The following is an 18862-nucleotide window of genomic DNA, read 5'->3' as shown; positions in this document are numbered from 1 at the left end:
ACTATTGGTGTTTGGTTTTACTAATTGAATACAGTGTTCACATAATATGGGTTAATAGTTGTCATAATTATTTAGAAATTTATAGTGCCCATATAGAATATAGCTCTGAGTCAGAGGTTCATAAAGTTACTCTGAAGTTCTTTATGGTTCACTGAGGAAAGAATAGCTTAGAAAGATAAGATCCTATCTGCATTCTAGTTTAATTTCTTACAACTTCTTAACTATGGAAATGGGGTTATACCTTATTGCCTCCTCTGCTCGAATGAAACAAAAAACCCTGATATACTTCTGGTGTGGAAGGAACACTGCTTAATAAAAATGGCCCAACTTATTTAGTGGTGGTGGTGGTGTTGTAGATGAAGTTTTTGGTAGATTAGTTTAGGATCCCTTCAGAAGAATATATATTCATCTCTTAATAGTGGAGATATAGAAAATATAGTTAGTTAAACTAGAAATTCACCCATCTTTGATAGAGTGTATTATATATTTGAAGAAACTTATGAGTTGTCCCTCCCATCATCCCCACCTTTTTTATCGTTGTTAAAAGGAGAACTCTTTTCAGAGGTCGAAGACGACGAGAAGATGAGAGAGTCCAGGTAAGTTTTTTTACATAGTTTTATTACATCTATTTATTTATTTTTTTCTTTTGTGATTTAGTATGGCATTGGCTTGTGGTCGGTCTTTCCAGGTTTTTGTCTTACTGATTATAGTATTAGACAAAGGTAAATAGAACCTGTGCTTTGACCCTAAAATATCTAATGCTACCACTATGCCCCACCCTTAAAGCATATGTATAGTTAGGGATTTGATCTGTGTTGCTTGTGTTTTTTAAAAATTACTTGAATACCTAATATATTCACATAGTTTAAAAATCAAAAAATGAAAATATTCAATGAAAAGTTTATTATGTTGTTAATGGACATTTAAGTAGTTTCAATCTTTCAGTCTTGTAGCTATGGTAACTTCTTTCCTATGTGTGTAATAACACCTGAAGGAGAATTCTTAGAAATGGGATTTCTAGGTCACAATTCAGTAAGTTGCTGCCAGCTTGCATCTTTCTGTAGGGGTTGTGCCAATTTACACTCTGACAGACATTGAACAAAAGTTCCTATTTATCAATAGCCCAATAAATATATGACTTTTTGCCAACTTGATAAAGTTTATCATTCACTTACAAAGCTCTCTGGATGGTGTTGGAAACTCATTACTTGAGGGGGCGGGCAGTTTTCTAGCTACTACTTATTCTTCTATCCACTAATCTTACAAAACTGCTTATAAATTAAAGTTTTATAGTTCTAGACATGTTTTTATTTGAATTTTGACTTATTTAGCTTCAAATTAATCATGTTTTTATTTTTTTGTGGTTTGTTCATGGTGAATGTTTGCCCTGTCTTAACTGAGAGCAAAAGGAGTTGAGAAATCAGAATGATGTAGGAACCCACAGAGGTCTCAAGAAAGCCCTGCCTAGAATTAACAGATAAATCATAAATTATAGTATAATACTTACTTTATGTGTATAAGTAGTGAATTGTATACACATATAAGTGTACTATACATACAGCATGTAGGCTACATATAATATATATACAAATATTACATATATAAGTAGTGAAAAGATAAGCATTTCCAAAGAAGAAAACATATTGCATTATAACACACAGAATGGTCCTTAGGGCAAACTGTGAACCTTTTAAAATAGTATTGTTTTTTTATTTATAGCTTTCTGTACCATGGGCAGCCATGACATAGCAACAGGTTTTTTAGAATGATACCATTGCAACAGTCCATATGAATCCTCAAGTGGCCCTGAACAACTGAGGAGAGAAGAGATTAGTTTTGAAGTCCATTTAATATGTTGAAAATATTTTGAGGATTGAGGACTGAAGGGGTGAAGAAAAAGGAGACAAACATGCTTTCCAGTAGGAAAGGCAGAATGGAAGTGCCTTTGTGCAGGAAGAAGATGTTAGCTAGAGATAAAATTTAGGATTTGTGAGCTTACACAAAGTAATTGAAATCATAAAAGTAGATGAAATCATTCAGGGGACTCTGTAGAGTAAGTGATTTAGAGTGGTCAAGAATGGAACTTTGGCAACATAGTAGCTTTGGGCTAAAGAATGAGATTACTTATTATATTGTTTGAAGTATCCAAGCAAAATCTGAGCAGAGAAGGCTGACAGACAAATGGATGTCTAGGTTTCAGGTAAAGGTCTGGGCTGAGAATATTGAAAGTGTACAATTCAGTGAGTTTTGGTAAATTTCCAGTGGTGTGTAGCCAGTCACCAAAAGTGAAAAAGATTGTTGTAAAGGTTGTTTGCGTATAGGTAGTAGTTGAAGCCATGAATAGTGACTATCACACAGGGAGAGTATGGAAGTGAAAAGAGTAGAAACTATAGAAACACATAGAAACTATAAAACTGTCAAAGGGAATAGGTAGAGACACAAGCACCTGATTGTGAGATCTGAAAATCAAGAGAAAGAGGTATCACAGAAGCTAAGGGAGGAATGTGCTCTCAAAAGGAAAGAATGTTTACCATGCCAGGTGCTATACGAGGTTAGGAAAAAAAGTCTGTCAGATTTTGCATTGTGGAAGGCACTGGTGACTTGTCAAAGCAATTTTAGTGGTGATGAATACAGAGGTGAGGCTTGTAGAGGGTGGTGGGCAGAAAGGCAGATCAGGAGATTTTTCAAGGAAAGATACTGTTCTCTTGAGACTATATGAAAGGAGAAAAGCTCATGGCAAATTTAGGTCACATAGGGGTTTTTATTTTTGTTCTGGAAGGGAGTATTACAAATTTAGCAAATAGTGGAGATTTGGTTAGCAGGCTTAAGGAGTGTGGCAAAGTTTGCAAAAGAAACAGGTGAGGAAGTTGACAAAAGGTAAGTAGGATTGATAAAAAAATGAGAGCTCAACTGAGATGAGAAGCCAGGAATTTATAGAAGAACAAACAATTCTTGCATTAGTGTAGAGTTTTGTTTGTTTCCTTACAGCTTTCAGCTTCTGTGGTACAGGATTAGGGAATGAGATTGGCATGTGACCTGTTTTATGATTTGTGTCTTTTAGAGACTGCAGTCTTCATCAGCTGAAGCAAAGGCTCCAACACCAAAGTTTGACTTACTAGCCTCAAATTTTCCTCCTTTACCTGGAAGTTCATCAAGAACTCCAGGTGAACTTGTTTTGGAGAGTAGGATGTCTGATGTTGTTAAAGGTGTCTACAAAGAAAAGGTAAACACTGAGGCATCAATCTTTTACTTATGGGACCATAGCCTTTGTTTGCAGAGTTATAATTTGAAATTTTATTTGCACTTAATATGTATTTCTATCATAGTTTTTACTCATGGGATTGTCAACTTGCTTTGAGTATTATAAAAAGATTTATGATAAAGCTACACAGGCCAATAAAGTGCTGGGTGTTGTGTAAGACTAATGAATCACAGACCTGTACCCTTGAAACAAATAATACATTATATGTTAATTAAAAAGAAATAAATAAAATAAAAATTAAACCAATTAAAAAAATAAAATGTTTCTTCATTTTTGCATGTCTTTGGTGTCAGCCAACTCAGTTTGGTAGAACCAATTAATGCAAGCTGGTGGAAAGTGTTGTTTCCACTTAAGTGCCTGTAATTAGTCAATGATATAAATGAATTCTAAGTTTGGTAAATTCAGGCTTTCAAATAATGGAGACTTGATATCAAAGAGTTAGGACATCAACCTTTAGGATAGGTACCCCATCCTAAAATTTTTTTTTTTTTAAGATTTTATTTATTTATTTGACAGAGACACAGCGAGAGAGGGAACACAAGCAGAGGGAGTGGGAGAGGGAGAAGCAGGCTTCCCGTGGAGCAGGGAGCCCGATGCGGGGCTCGATCCCAGGACCCTGGGATCATGACCTGAGCTGAAGGCAGACACTTAGCAACTGAGCCACCCAGGTGCCCCTCCTAAAATATTTTTGAGTGTAGACCTCTTCCTGTGCTAAATCTTTACACCCGCATATTTTTCTCATTTTCTTCCCTTTTTTTCTTAAGTTAGTTTTTATTTTTATAGTACATACACGTAGTATACATCTAGGCTTATAGTGAAAAATAGTATTCCTGTGCAACCATTTCAACTAGTTTTTTCTCCTGTTTTCCCCCTGTATTTCTAACTAACATGGTTATGCTACTACTTTTCTTTTCTCTTTTCTTTTTTTTTCATCTCTACACCCAATGTGGGGTTGAACTCAGGACCCCAAGATCAAGAGTTGCGTGCTCCCAATATACTTTATTTCTTGACTTTCCAATTTTTGATGTTGTCTATTAACTTTCCATTTAGAACCTAAGGATTTAGCTCTCTTAAGCCAACATACTTTTCTTATCCTCCCTGTATATTGTACTGCATCATATCTAGGATACCATCAATTATAAGATGCCCTATTAATTTAGTATCACTAAAAAGGTAAAAAGCAGGGGCAGCTGGATGGCTCAGTTTGGTTAAGCCTTCAGCTCAGGTCATGATCTCAGAATCCTGAGATCAGCCACACGCCCCTCCCCCATGTCAGGCTCCCTGCTTAACAGGGAGTCTACTTGTCCCTCTGTCCCTCCCCCTTGCTTGTACTCTCTCTCTCAAATAAATAAAGTCTTAAAAAAAAAGAAAGTAAAAAGCACTGCCAGTTAGATTAGGATATGCCATCATTTGTAAGTCACATCTTGATATTACCATTTTTTTCCATAACTGAACCTCATAGTATACTGCTATTATTTCTCCTTTCTTAATACTCTCAGTGGCCTACTGCACAATTGTGTAGCTGGGACTTGACTTTACCATCATCCTGAGAATTTTCCTTACTTTCTTTTGTTGGATCCTCACTCTTACTTTACTTTTCTTTATTATGGTGGGTCACATCTTCCTGAGCTTCCTGAATTAGTGGTTTTTAGTATAAATTTCTTGAGATCTTGTGTTCCAAAAATGTTTTTGTTTTTACATAGGATCAGTAGCTTATTTCTGTAGAGTTCTGTTTTAGAAATCATGTTCCCATGGAATTTTGAAGGTATTTGTCTTCCCTTGTTTAAAAAATTGTGCAATATTATAGTTATTTCATCAGCCTTAAGATAGACATTTTTTCCACCTTTGAAAAGCTGTAATTAAACATTACCGTAGGTTAAGTAGTAGTGTTTTTCTTAGTAATACATAATATAATGGTGCATTTTACAGTTGATGGCTTCTCCCATTTGGTGAGGTGTGATTCACACATAACATACGTTTTTAAAGAAGAATAATAAAGTGTATTTCCCCTTGTAATCCCAACCCACAGTTGTGGACAGTGAACATCACCAACATCTTAGCAATGCCATGTGTCTCCCCTCCCTTTTTAAGATTCCTCCTATTCCTCCCCGTCAGAGGAAACATCCTGACTGCAATAACAATTTCGTTGCTTTTTTTATAATTTTACCATTCCAGGTTGGGAAACTTTTTCTGTAGAATAGGGCCAGAAAGTAAATATTTTAGGCTTGTGGGCCACATGCTAAAAACGTAAAAACCACTTTTAGCTCATAGGCCATACCAGCCAAACTCAGAGGCTGGATTTGGCCAGCAGGCCTTGGTTTGTCAACCCCTAACCTAGAGAGTATACGTTCAGTGTGCCTGTTTTTGAACACAACATAAATGGAATGTGTAATCTTCTGTTAACAATTTCTTTCATTCTATATTGTGTAAAATTCATTGGTGTTGAAACAACTAGTTCATTTTGCACTGTTGTATTTTGTAAGAATATTATTCAACTGTTGATAGACACTTGAGCTGTTTTTTTGTCTGTTTGACATTATAAGCAATTCTGCTGTGAATGTTCGAACTACACACCCTGTTTTTAGGGTATATACATAGTGGAATTGCTGAGTGATAGGGCATCTTTTAAAATTTACTGTTGAGGTTAAGTTACTTTTTCATGTTTTTATTGGCCATTTGAGTTTCTCTTTATAAAGTGCCAAGTATTTGGCACTTTTTTTTTCTATTGGGTTATCTCTTTATCTTACAGATTCATGGAATTTTTTTTTTTTTTTAAGATTTTATTTATTTATTTGAGACAGAGAGAATGAGAGGGAGGAGGGTCAGAGGGAGAAGCAGACTCCCTGCCGAGCAGGGAGCCCAATGCGGGACTCGATCCCGGGACTCCAGGATCATGACCTGAGCTGAAAGCAGTCGCTTAACCGACTGAGCCACCCAGGCGCCCCAGATTCATGGAATTTTTAAATTTATTTTGGATACTAATCCTTTGTCAGTAATGGATATTACTAATTATGGTTTGTTTTCAGAGTTTAGTATTTGTGAATGAAAACAGGTTCTTATTTTAGTATGGTCATATTTATCAGTCATTCTTTTATGGTTTGTTCTTTTTTATATCTTGCTTAGGAAATGATCTGGCTTCCCGAGATCCTTTTCAGAAACCTATCGTTCTGATCCTCCTGTGACCTTTTCCTCCCCTCTGGAGGCCTTTAGGATCTTTTATTTATCTCTGGTGTTCTGTGAAGTTATGAAGGTGTATCTTCCTATGGCTCCTTTTTAATTCATTGCACCGGATACTTGGTAGACCTTTTCAGTCTGTAAACTTGTCCTTACATGCTAGAAAATTTTCCTGTATTATCTCTTTGATAAATTCTTCACTTCTCTTTTCTTCTCTTTCTTTAACTCTTCATTTGATATTGCACCTTGTAGGTGGAACGTCAGATTTTGTTTCGGCTTTCCTAATTTTTATTTTTGTACTTGTCTATATTTTCTACAAAGTTTTTCTAAATGTTACCTCTGAACCGACTGAAATTTGGGGGTGCCTGGTGGCTTGTTGGTTAAGCATCTGCCTTTGGCCCAGGTCATGATCCCGGGGTCTTGGGATCAAGCCCCACCAGGCTCCCTGCTCAGTGGGGCATCTGCTGCTCCCTCTCCTACTGCCCTTCCGCGCAGCCCCCCCAACTCATGCTCGCTTTCTCACAAATAAATAAATAAAATCTTTAAAAAAATAAACCTACTGAAATTTGTACTTTATCAATCGATTTAATATCCAGGGCTCGCTATTAGATTTTTTTGTGGGGTTTTTTTGTTTGTTTGTTTGTTTTTAAGATTTATTTATTTTAGAGAGCACGAGCAGGGGGAGGGGCAGAGGGAGAAACAGGCTTCCACTGAGCAAGGATCCCAATGCGGGACTCAATCCCAGGACCCTGGGATCATGACCCAATCCGAAGGCAGATGTTTAACCGACTGAGCCACCCAGGCGTCCCTTGCTATTGTTTTTATTTTACTTTTTAAAATTGTGGTAAGGGGCGCCTGGGTGGCTCAGGCAGTTAAGCATCTGTTTTCAACTCAGGTTATGATCCTGGGGTCCTGGGATCAAGCCCCACATTGGACTCCCTGCTCAGTGATGAGCCTGCTTCTCCCTCTCCCCTCTGCTGCTCTCCCACCCTTATGCTCTCTCTCTCACTCTATCTCAAATAAATAAATAAAAATCTCTAAAAAAAAAAAAATTGCGGTAAATTGCACATAATATAAATTTTACCATCTTAAGGGGTGCCTGAGTGGTTTAGTCAATTAAGCATCCGACTCTTGATTTCAGCTTTGGTCCTGATCTCAGGGTGGTGAAATCAAACCCCACATAGGCTCCATGCTCAGCGTGGTGTCTGCTTGAGATTCTCTCCCTCTCCCCCTCTAAAAAATCTACCATCGGGGCACCTGGGTGGCTTAGTTGGTTAAGCAGCTGCCTTCGGCTCAGGTCATGATCCCAGGGTCCTGGGATCGAGCCCCGCATCGGGCTCCCTGCTTAGCGGAGAGCCTGCTTCTCCCTCTCCCTCTGCCTGCCACTCTGCCTACTTGTGCTATCTCTCTGTCAAATAAATAAATAAATAATACCTTTAAAAAAAAAAAATCCTTAGAAAATTTACCATCTTAAGCATTGTTCAGTGTATGCAGTTCAGTTGTGTTAAGTACATTCACATTGTTGTGCATCTAATCTCCAGAACTCTCAATCTTGTAAATATAAAATGTTGTAGGGGACACCTGGCTGGCTCATTTGGTAGAGCATGCAACTCTTGGTCTCTGGGTTGTGAGTTCAAGCCCCACGTTGGGTATAGAGATTCCTTAAAACACAAAATCTTTTAAAAGTAATAATAAAATGCTATACCCATTACGCAGTGACTCCCATTACCCATTCCCCCTTCCCTCAGCCCCTGGCAGCCACCATTCTACTTTATCTATATAAATGTGAGTACTCTGGGTATCTCGTGTAAATGGAATCATATAATATTTGCCTTTTTGTGACTGGCTTATTTCACTTAGCATGATTTTCTCAAGGTTCATCCATTGTGGTAGTGTGTACCAGTACTTCATTCCTTTTATTGCCCAGTAATATTACATTATATGGATATATACCACATTTTGTTTATACATTCACCAGTTGATGAATATTTAGGTTGTTCACAGTTTTTTGGCTACTATGAATAATGCAAATTATTCATAGAAATTTGTGTGTAGACATATTTTCTCTTGGGTATATTCTGCTGGGTCTTATGGTGACTGTGTTTAACTTTTTGTGGAACTGCCAGACTATTTTCCAAAATGCACCATTTTGCATTACCACTCAGTGTATGAGAGTTCCAGTGTCTCCATTATCATCACAAACATTTGTTACTTACTGATTATAGCCACCCTGGTGAGTGCAAAGTGATTTCTCATTGTGGTTTTGATTTGCATTTCCCTAATTGACAGATAATGATTGAGCCTCTTTACAAGTGCTTATTGGCAATTTGGATATCTTCTTTGGAGAAGTGTCTATATGAGTTAATTTTGAAATATATTTTTACTTTAAGGATAATGAAGAGTTAAGAGTTAGTTGCCCAGTACCTGCAGAGGATGAACAGACAGACTGCACCTCTGCCCAGCAACTCAATATGAGTACCAGTCCTCCATGTACAGCTGAGCTTCCTGCATTAAGGTACAGTTTCAGTATAGAAGGTCTTCCACATTAAGATTACTTTCTCTTCTGATCATTTGCTCAGCTGTTTCTATGTGCTGTACTAAGTCTAATGTCAAGCTCTCTTTTCCTTAGCACAACTCAGCAAGAAAAGGATCTAGTAGAGGATTCCTCTGTTCAGAAGGATGTTCTCAACCAGACAGCTATACCAGTTTCTTCCCCAAGTACTGCAAAGCCATCAAGGGCAAATAGTGCTTCACCATGTAATAATAACATAAATGCAGCTGTAGCTGTGGCCCTACAGGTAACTTGATGAATTTAGTATGTGGGGACAAAAAAAATAATAGGTTAAATAATGAGATTTTTTTTTCCACATAAGTCTTTGCTAGAGCAGAGTCATTTGGAAATAGCCCAAACTGAGGCTACCTGCCTCAAATGAAGCTCAAGGAGTTTAAAGTCACTGCAAAGAAATGGGAAATTTTAGCCATGTTGAGATAGTGAAGAATAATTATTCATTCTGAGAAGTTTTGGTTTTTGTTGGGTTTTTTTGTTTTTGTTTTTGTTTTTTAAGATTTATTTGAGCAAGAGAGCATGAATAGGGGAGAGGGAGAGCCCATACGGGGCTTGATCCCAGGACTCTGGGATCAAGACCTGAGCCAGAGGCAGATGCTCAACCAGCTGAGCCACCCAGGTTGCCCCCATTCTGGGTTTTGGATTTTTTGTTTGTTTGTTTTTTGTTTTTTAATGGCTTTTTTCCTGATCGCCTTCTAGTTAAATGACACTTCTTTCTTATTCAAGTTATGATGAATGTATTTTGGGGCTAAAGAGGCTTTGAGCCCCCTTGAAATTCTTTTTTTTGGGGGGGGGGAATGTTTAACAAGTCTTAGGAGGGCCACTTCCATTTTTATTCAGTTTCCAGAAATCATTTTTATAATTAGGGAAATACAGAAAAGCAGAGCAAAAACACAGAATTTAATAATCTTTTCATTCATTAATATAACTAGTTGCATTTTGGTATAGTTCCTTCTAGGTTAAGGACATTTTATTTTGTTATTTAATAATAGTACAATGGCAGCTACCGATTACTGAATGCCTGCTATATGCTAAGACCAGTGCTAAATACTTCTCACATGCTTTATCCCATTCTCATAACATCCCTGTTTCCTTTTTTTCCAGATGAGGTAATTAAGACCTTTAATTAGTCTTCTATTAATATATTCTTGGTTCCCAGCTGCTCTGTTGAGATTCTTGTGGAATCCATCTCAGGGTTCTTTGTAGCCTTGGAAGAGAGAACAGATGTACATTCATCATACGGATGTACATTATTAACTTAACCTGAAAGTACATTATTAACTTAATCTGTCCTTCTTTGTTAGACATTTAGGTTATTTCCAATTTTTTTCATCACCTGTTACAAACAATGCTGACATGAACATCTTTCACATAAATTCCTCAAGTGAAAATATTGTATCATTTATAAATTGCCAAGGCTTTTTATTATTTCAACAAAAATTTTTTTTTTAAGGTTGTACCAATACACTTTAATAGCAGTGTATATGAGAATGCCTGTTGCCCTCTCCTAGAAGATAGCTTACTGATTTTCTTGTGGGTCACATTATCCTTTTTGTACTTAGAGAATGTTCCATAAATGTGTTTTCTTATCTTCACTCAAAGGAACCCCGAAAGCTAAGTTATGCTGAAGTGTGCCAGAAGCCCCCTAAAGAGCCAGCTCCGGTTCTTGTGCAGCCACTACGAGAACTTCGCTCCAATGTAGTGTCTCCCACCAAAAATGAAGAGAATGGAGCTCCTGAGAAGTCCGTTGAGAAATCACATGAGAAGCCAGAAGCAAGGGCTAGTAAGGAGTATTCTAGCTTCCGAGGCAATACCATTCCCAGGGGAGCAGCTGGAAAAATCAGGGAACAGAGACGCCAGTTTGGCCATAGGGCTATACCTCAGGGAGTGACTCGACGTAATGGCAAAGAGCAGTATGTGCCACCCAGATCACCAAAGTAAAACAAACAAACTATTCAAAAACTTCTCTCTCTTCCCATTAAACTTGAGCCGTGGCTATATTGAACTGTTCTGGAGGGGAGGGGGTAGCCAGGAAGGAAACAGGAGAAAAGCATATGTCCTTAAATCATTATGGATTTTGGAGTTGTGAGCAGTAGAATCCCAAAATTCATCTCTAAAGTGATTTTAAAATGCTGGAGGATTCCAATCAGTATAAATATATATATATATATATGTATACATATATAAAAATATAATTTTTCTATTTTTGTTTTTGATTTTAATTTGCAGAGATTTTCTGCCTAGAATCAATTTTGAGGGTTCAGATTTAGCTTGAGAAAAAAACATATTACACATCCTTCAGTACAGGAGATGAGGGAGTGAGAGAAAATATTTTTTGAAGAAGCATTTCTGTAAAATTAGAAATTACTTTTTTTAATCTATTTAAAGTTTGGCTTGGAGAATGCCATTTCTGCCTATATGGCCTTGTGTTGCAAAGCAGATCAGTGGCTGGGGTGCCTGTTGTGTGAGTGTGTGCAAGAGTGATTGAAGCCAAATCTGTTGTCATGTTAGAAAACAATTTGAAAACTGAATGTAATACTTGAGTAGATTTTTTTTTTCCATTTTGAAATTGTCTTTTTGACCTTAATATTTCATTCAACAAACTGTTAAGCTCTGATTGTACCTAGAGATGTGACTATCAATCAGTTTGATACTCAAGGAAAGAAAGGGGGTTATTCAAAAAATCAAAAATTTGTCTTAGATCTGAGTGGATAGGTCAAATGGACTTCAGAGATTTAAACTGCTTTGTGATTTCCTGCCCCCCCCCCCAAATAGGAGACAGGTTTTTTTGTTACTTCATTGTTATTCTCTGTTCTTTGACTACCCACCCCCCAAAAGCAAAATAATCAACATCCTACGGAATTGTATGTTTCTAATTGCCTTGACCAGTCTAGTCAAATCATATAACTGTTCTAAATCTCCGATTGAACATTGAAGTAGTTTACTCTTCTGTTCATGTATTTAGAACTTTAGATCCCAGAATGGTAGGTCAGACTGACCCTACAGTAATTTATTTGTATTTGTGTTAAAGATGAAACATTGTAACTGATTTCTTAAAGTGTATAGTGTAGAAGTAAAAAAAAAAAAAAATTAAAGGCTTAATTTGGGGGTGACTTTTTTGTTTACAATGTGTTTTATCATCTTCCTTCCTTTTCTCCCCGCCCCCCCCCACCAAAAAAATACAGTTTGGAATTCACAGAAACAGAACCAGCAAGTCATGAGATTTTTTTACTTAAGGTGAAAAAGATAGTTGAAGAAAATTAATACATACTTTCTCAGTGAATAAAGTTGTAGCTGTCATATTAAGTAGGCAAGTTTACATGCTGGTGTTTAGAAAATGGCTAAAATATTAAAAACCATGTTGCATTAATCTGTGTTAAGTCATGCCATTTTCAGAGTTCCATGTAAGGTGGGGTTTTGTTTTCTTTTTAGGGATAGTTTGTAATAGTCATAACTGTCCCTTATGTTAGTGAATTACATATGTACAAATTGAAACTGTAAATTGTGAACACTGGAAAGCACCATTGTGACATAGAGTAAACATCTTAGTAATATATTAAAATGAATGTAAATGGAGGTTAAAATTACATTACTGTGAAACTCATCTTCCAACTCTAAGTTAAGCTTTAGAGATTTGTATTAGTAGCTAACTAAACACTGCACATTTCTGTACAAGCCAGGATTATCATTTCTTTGTAACTTATTATTCAGCTTGGCAATTGCTTTTGATTTGGTGGATTGATAACATGGTATAATATATTTAAGCAGTTTGAAACTATTCATTTCTACACACTATTTTTAAAAATCTGCTAGATGAAACATACAATAAAACTACCTGTGCTGAAATTTGGGGGAAGTTTAGGTCCTTTAAAAAAAAGTATTAATAATCATTGACTACATCTATGATAAAAGTGCTTATTTTGGTTTACTTAGATAATGCTGCAGTTGGTGGAAATGATAAACATTTAAAGTGTTAACACTCTGTGAATGCATTGGATTTAAGAGAATAAACATTTTATAAAAATCACTTGGTAAGGATTATAAACTTAATTATTGCACTTAAAATGAAACATTACTTTTTTACAATGTGTGTCACATTGTGTTGTATGCTTGTGGGACTTACTGTTAGTTCACCCAACTTCTAAAAGCTAAATGTTCTAATTGAAACACAAGAAGAGGGTTCTTTTGAAGAAAGCAACTGTGTTCTTGCTTCTTTACCCAAAATGTTATTGAAAGTAGAAATTTGAAGATGTGATCATTTTTAAATTTCTTATAAAATATATAGTGTTTTTAATTTAATTTGCCTCATTACAGCTAATAGTTCCCAGTTTGGTGGGATGTATAGGGAAGAATGAGTGTGTGTGTGTAATTATATATATTCACAGTATGTATTTAGCATTTATTTTATTACAGCAGATTTAAGGTTTGTATCTAAATGATGCCTGTGAGTTGTGTGAAAGTGGGTTTTTTCTTCCAGCAGTTCTCTGTAACTGATGCAGGTTGGGCGTTTATTGTAGTTCAGCTATTTATTTGGTTCTGTAGAGGGAGGAATTTAAATGTCAGATTTTTCTCTTCATCCTTATGACTTAACATTTCCTTGGGTTATTGGAGGCTCAAAGTAGATACAAGTGATAGTGTATAGTATGGTGGTTTTCTGTCATAGTTCTTATTGCATGAAGAGAACAAGAGTCACACAAGTTCATCACTTAGCACTTCATAGAGAAGGTATTTGGAGATACTGCAAAACCTGTCTCCATTTTCTGTCCTGATAATTGAAGTTTTCATAATATCTAGGGCCTGTCTCTACTCAGTGATTTCATTTTTACAGATATAGACATTGGCATTCAAAAGAGTGATCCATCTAAATTTTATTCACTTGGATTTTGGAAGAAGAGAAGATCTTTCAGTAATCAGGATTTATTGTTGTCATCTTTTGTGCTCCATTTCCATGTGATCTCAAATTACATGTGATTTTTAATTTATTTTTGGTTCCTAAAATTAAGGTAGCTTGAATATTGTTTTACATTCCTTTTTAAGTAACCAGGTTGGCTTTGCAAAAGGCTTAATGATGGAGTATTTGCATCTGCTGGAGCAGAAAATAGTATTGAAAAGTTACTGAACGCTTTCTTTAGCTTTATTAGTTATGGCCTTAATATTTAGTCTTTTGGCTTAAATGTCCACTGGTTTTACTTTGACACAGTTGAACAGCACTGGGGTTAAGTCTCTTGATATTTGTGTTGGGCATGTATATTAACCATATTTTAAAAGTACCCATTTTGTTTGTTTTTACAGAAAAGATAAAATGCAAGAGGACAGTGTATTCCTTTTGAGGGTTTTTATAAATTATTAACTATATGATGAGGTTTTTTCCTAATTTTTATATTTCCTTACAATTTGGTGGCCATTAATTTAACTTTAGGCTTTTCTGGTGTATGCTAACTTAGCTAGTCTGAGCTTCCAAGAAGATACATAGACATTTCAGTTTTTATTAACTGAATGAGACATTTTAAGAAGTTGAAAGAGAATTTGTGTTCAAGTTGAAAGTAAATTCTCTTTCAAAATCACCTGATTATTAAATAATTTAAGTTTATTTTTTAAAACTAACAACTTTTTATGAATTGTTGAGTAGACAGTTCCTAAAAGTACAACTCAGATGTCAACAGGCTGTGTATAAAATAAAATGGCTTTATTTTCAGTTTTGTAGCACAAAACACTGATTAGTATAGATAAAGAAACATCTACATCAATGTTGATTTTTTTTTTTTTTGGCCTGATTTACAGGTCTTTTGAGTGACCCCTGTTAAATGTTCGGGGTCAGGGATCAGAACCAGTTACCCAGCTTCTATTTTGTCCATTGCTTAGGTTTGTTCCTGTTGTCCAAACTGCCCCCTCCCCCCCAAAAAAGATGGTGTGACATATGCTCATGCATATTATGTTAAAATGAGTACATCTTGTATTTGTATTTCTGTTTTCAACATTACCAAGGTGCTATGGGAAATGAAAGTAACACAAAATTAGAAAAAATAAAATTATTTAAAAGCAGAACTGGTTTCCTTTTCTCCAGGTGGTTTATGTCTAATGACTACTTGTATTTATTTTTCCACAATCTTTTATGTTGCCTGTTCTCTGAGTTCTATCATTATTATGGTCTCAGCTCTTTTTTTGGTTTGGTTTGGGGGAGTGGGGTACAGGATGTGTGATATTTCATCTGTAAAGTGAGGGAAGAGAGCCGGAAGATTCAGCTTTATTGTCTCAGGGTTTTCTTAAATTCTTTTAGTGTTGGAAGCAGTGGTGATGGGGGGAAAAAAACCATAGGGCAATGTGCAACTTAAGGATTTTGCTTTTCTGGGGCAGATTATGGCCTGACCTGAGTATGTAAATTCTAGGCTTTTAAACTTCTATTTCCAAGAGAAAACCATTAGGTTATTTTTAGTGTTCACCACATCTTTGTTCTGTTGTATCTAAAGCTAAAGGGTTTGGGGAGCTTTTTAAAGGGAAAGTTTACTGGGAAATTTAAATGAATCTTTTAATCTTTTTCTTTTTAAAACTGTGTTAAGGCAAAAATGGGTAAAAGGGGAAAATGAAGTGTTTCATAGTTATTATACCACAGTTTATTCTTCAGTTGCCCAGTTAAGGTGAACTTTTTTATAGTAGAAATCTAGGTCTTTCAAATATGGTGGACTAATTTCAAATTAGATTCGCTAATCAAAAATATTCAGAAATGTCTTACTATTCTACCAATTTATGTGATAGGAGTATGTTTGTAAAAAATATACATGAAGGTAGCACTGAATGTGAACATTCACTTTGATAATTACTTAGCTCAGTAGCATTGCCCTTTAAACAGCTAAAACCTTTAATTTGATAATAGTTATTTTAATGAAGATAGTTAATATCAGTGAGTAAAATGGTCCCAGTAATAACAGGTTTACAGAATTGTACATTAACAAAGGCTTAAGGCCTTAAATCAGTGTATTAATAAAGTTTATTTGGCCAAGAGAGGGGGTTGTGTAACCTAAATTTCTTTTTTATCATATCAGGACACGGTGTAATTGTGTATTCTTTTTAGTGGACTAATAACCAACTTGGTAAACTTAGTTATGTAGGCTTTGAGTTGTAGTTAAAATGAATGGATTTGTCAAGAGTCTTATGACTGAGGTAACATATATTTATGCCCTTTATTTTATTTTCTAACTATGCCTTTTAGAAAATATTAAATATATGTCTCCCAAGTTTAAGTTTTCAGTTTTATATTCCTGGAAGTTTTTTGCAAAGTTTAACAGTTACTGCTAAAGGATGGTGAATTTCCTTAAAAGTCTGACAAAACTATCAAGGGTGTTCTTAGTTTGTGTGAAGGCTTAAAGGAACTGGGATGTTTTCACTTTCTTCATAATGCTCCCACATACGGACCTTCATTTTCTTCTGGTGTTGTAGGAAACAAAGGAACAAGCTACCTAAACATTATCTTTTTTTTTTTATGTTTGTTTACTTTCTACACCCAACGTGGGACTCGAACTCATGACTGAGATCAAGAGTCACATGCTCTTCTGACTGAGTCAGCCAGGCACCCCTAAACATTTTTTAAAATTCGTTTTTGGTAGCTGCTCTGCAGATCTTTGAAAGTGCGTTCTTTCCCGTTTCTTTTGTATGTTTACTGTATCAGACTTAACGAACCATAGTAGGACTCCAGCCTTCCTAAATATGTATGCTGCTTTTATCCTTACACACTTGTGTTTTGAATGATGCATCTAAAGTTCTAGTTTTGCATTCCCAATTCTGCCTGTACAAGTAACTGACATTGATTTATCACAACTAAAGGTATTGGGTGGAGTATTTATTAATATATATTATGTCAGCCAGTATTTATTGCATGCTATGTTCCAGACAGTGTGCTAGGCAGCAAAAATAGGATTCCTGCCCTTATTGTGCCTAGCATCAAATAGTCCTAAGTAATTGCAAAATGAGACCAGTAGTAAATATGAAAGCAGGAATCAGAATCTGTGATTGGGAGTGAGGGATGGTGTGGGGATAGATCTTTCTCTGAGAAAGGGGACGTATCTGAAGGAGTAAAAGTAAGTTAGGTGAGCAGGAGGGTGTTCAGATGAGGAACAACTTGTGCATTTAGCACTTTACCATGCTTTGAAGAATTATAGGGTCCTGCACGTACAGCAGGGGCGACATTATTTCATCTTTCAAGCTGAGGCTGAAGAAGGGAAGAGCCAGACTCCTGGGATTTGAAATTTGTGCACTATGGAGAATAGATGGGAGACTGGTTAGATTATACCTCATGGTGATAGGTTGGAACAAAGTGAAAGATTTGAGGAACTTCTGGGAACAGGACTTGATGAGATAAATGGAGGGAGGAAGGGTGAAGAAGGCATCAAAAATGACTCATGAATTTGTCGCTTTGGAACTGGATGGAAGTTTGTGCCATTCACCATGATTGGAGGGATACGTTGGCAAAGAACATTTTGTGGAGAGGGAAATATGAGTACAGTTTTGAAATAGTTAGGCTTGTTCATTTTGCAGGATTTCTGATAATCTTAACAATGGAGAGATGGGGGAACAAAAATAATACTAAACTAAAATCCCTTTTAAGTCCAAAAGACAATAGTTCGTCTCCAGCATAAAGTGGTTTTCATTAGATTATATTTTCTTTCAGCTAATTTTTTTCCCCGGGCAACCTGCCCCACCTCCACTCCTCTTTCAGCTATCATAAAATGTGACCATTAGGGACAAGGCTAAATAAAAAATGTTTGGTCTTAATTATTGGTACCTTAATCCCAATCATCCCTTGTCCCACCTGGACAGTTTCCAGGCTACCAACTATCGTGCTAACTACTTAATATATGATTTCATTCAAGACTTAATGTTCTCTCTCCTCACCAATAAGGTCTGTCATGTATTGGAGAGGAATAAAAAGCATTAAGCTTGTCATAACTTTACCGCTAAACATTTTCCTCACAATCAATGTACCATTCCTCTATGTGTAGATTCCTAAAAGACATAATTCATATCTGCTTCAGCAAAACCAGTTGTGCCCTAGAAATCATGTAATAGCCATAAACATGGCTTGAAGGTTGTAGAATTTAAATACCTATCAAACTTTCCCCCTTTCTTAAAGGCTTCTCATAGCTGTATAGCCATCTGTGCTACTAAATCTTGGTGTATTTAGGCAAATGATTGAATTTTCTCTGCTTGTTTACTCATCTGTTAAATTGTGGAGTAATAGTAAATACTCTTCAAAGTTTCCAAATGTAAACTTATTAAAATTTTCCTAAAAATGTGTTGTCTTAACCACTATCTTATTTTCCTGTGGATGTATGGCTATTTGTGTAGCATGCCATTTTTCATCAGTATTTAAACCTTCAGAAAACACCCACAAACTCTCTATGACCTTAATTATTCTACTTACGAACACTTTGATATTCTATATCTACTATAAGACAAGATACGATGTGCATAGGATGCTAAAATTACAAAATTCTTACCCTCATAACGTGAGTCAAGCATCATAAGCCAACATATTGCTATAAAGTGTTTAAAATGCTTTCATAGTATTACGAATATTATGGTCAGCCCTCCTGGTAGGGGAAGGCATTAAATTTCAAATTGACTCGTGATCAGTAGGAGTTGGCTAGGTAGGCAAGGGGATGGGCAGCATACCAGCAAAGGGTTCAAGTGAAAAAGGCAAATTCAGCATAATAGTTTGGAATGGGTGGAGCGTAGATTTCAATAGAATATAGCAAGAGAAAAGCTGAAGAATTTCATCTGTAGTTAAATCATGACCAATCCTATGCTAAGAAAATGAGTTTTCACTGATTCTGCAGGGAATAGAGAATCACTAAAAGTCTTTAAGC

The 18862-nt window shown here is 36.0% G+C and overlaps 1 protein-coding gene across 1 annotated transcript in view; it reads left to right on the top strand.

The window, feature by feature from the left end:
• Positions 1-13438, top strand: part of LARP4 (La ribonucleoprotein 4) — a 69654-nt gene extending 56216 nt beyond the window's left edge. The window contains exons 12-16 of the mRNA XM_021704762.2: positions 548-596; positions 3062-3223; positions 8827-8951; positions 9066-9234; positions 10605-13438. Coding sequence (XP_021560437.2) covers positions 548-596; positions 3062-3223; positions 8827-8951; positions 9066-9234; positions 10605-10943 — 844 coding nt within the window. The 3' untranslated portion in view covers positions 10944-13438. The remainder of the gene's footprint in view (positions 1-547; positions 597-3061; positions 3224-8826; positions 8952-9065; positions 9235-10604) is intronic.
• Positions 13439-18862: the final 5424 nt, after the last annotated feature.

This window comes from Neomonachus schauinslandi, chromosome 5, assembly GCF_002201575.2.
Source record: "Neomonachus schauinslandi chromosome 5, ASM220157v2, whole genome shotgun sequence".
Lineage (NCBI taxonomy): Eukaryota > Metazoa > Chordata > Mammalia > Carnivora > Phocidae > Neomonachus > Neomonachus schauinslandi.
This window is presented reverse-complemented; position numbering and strand designations above follow the sequence as displayed.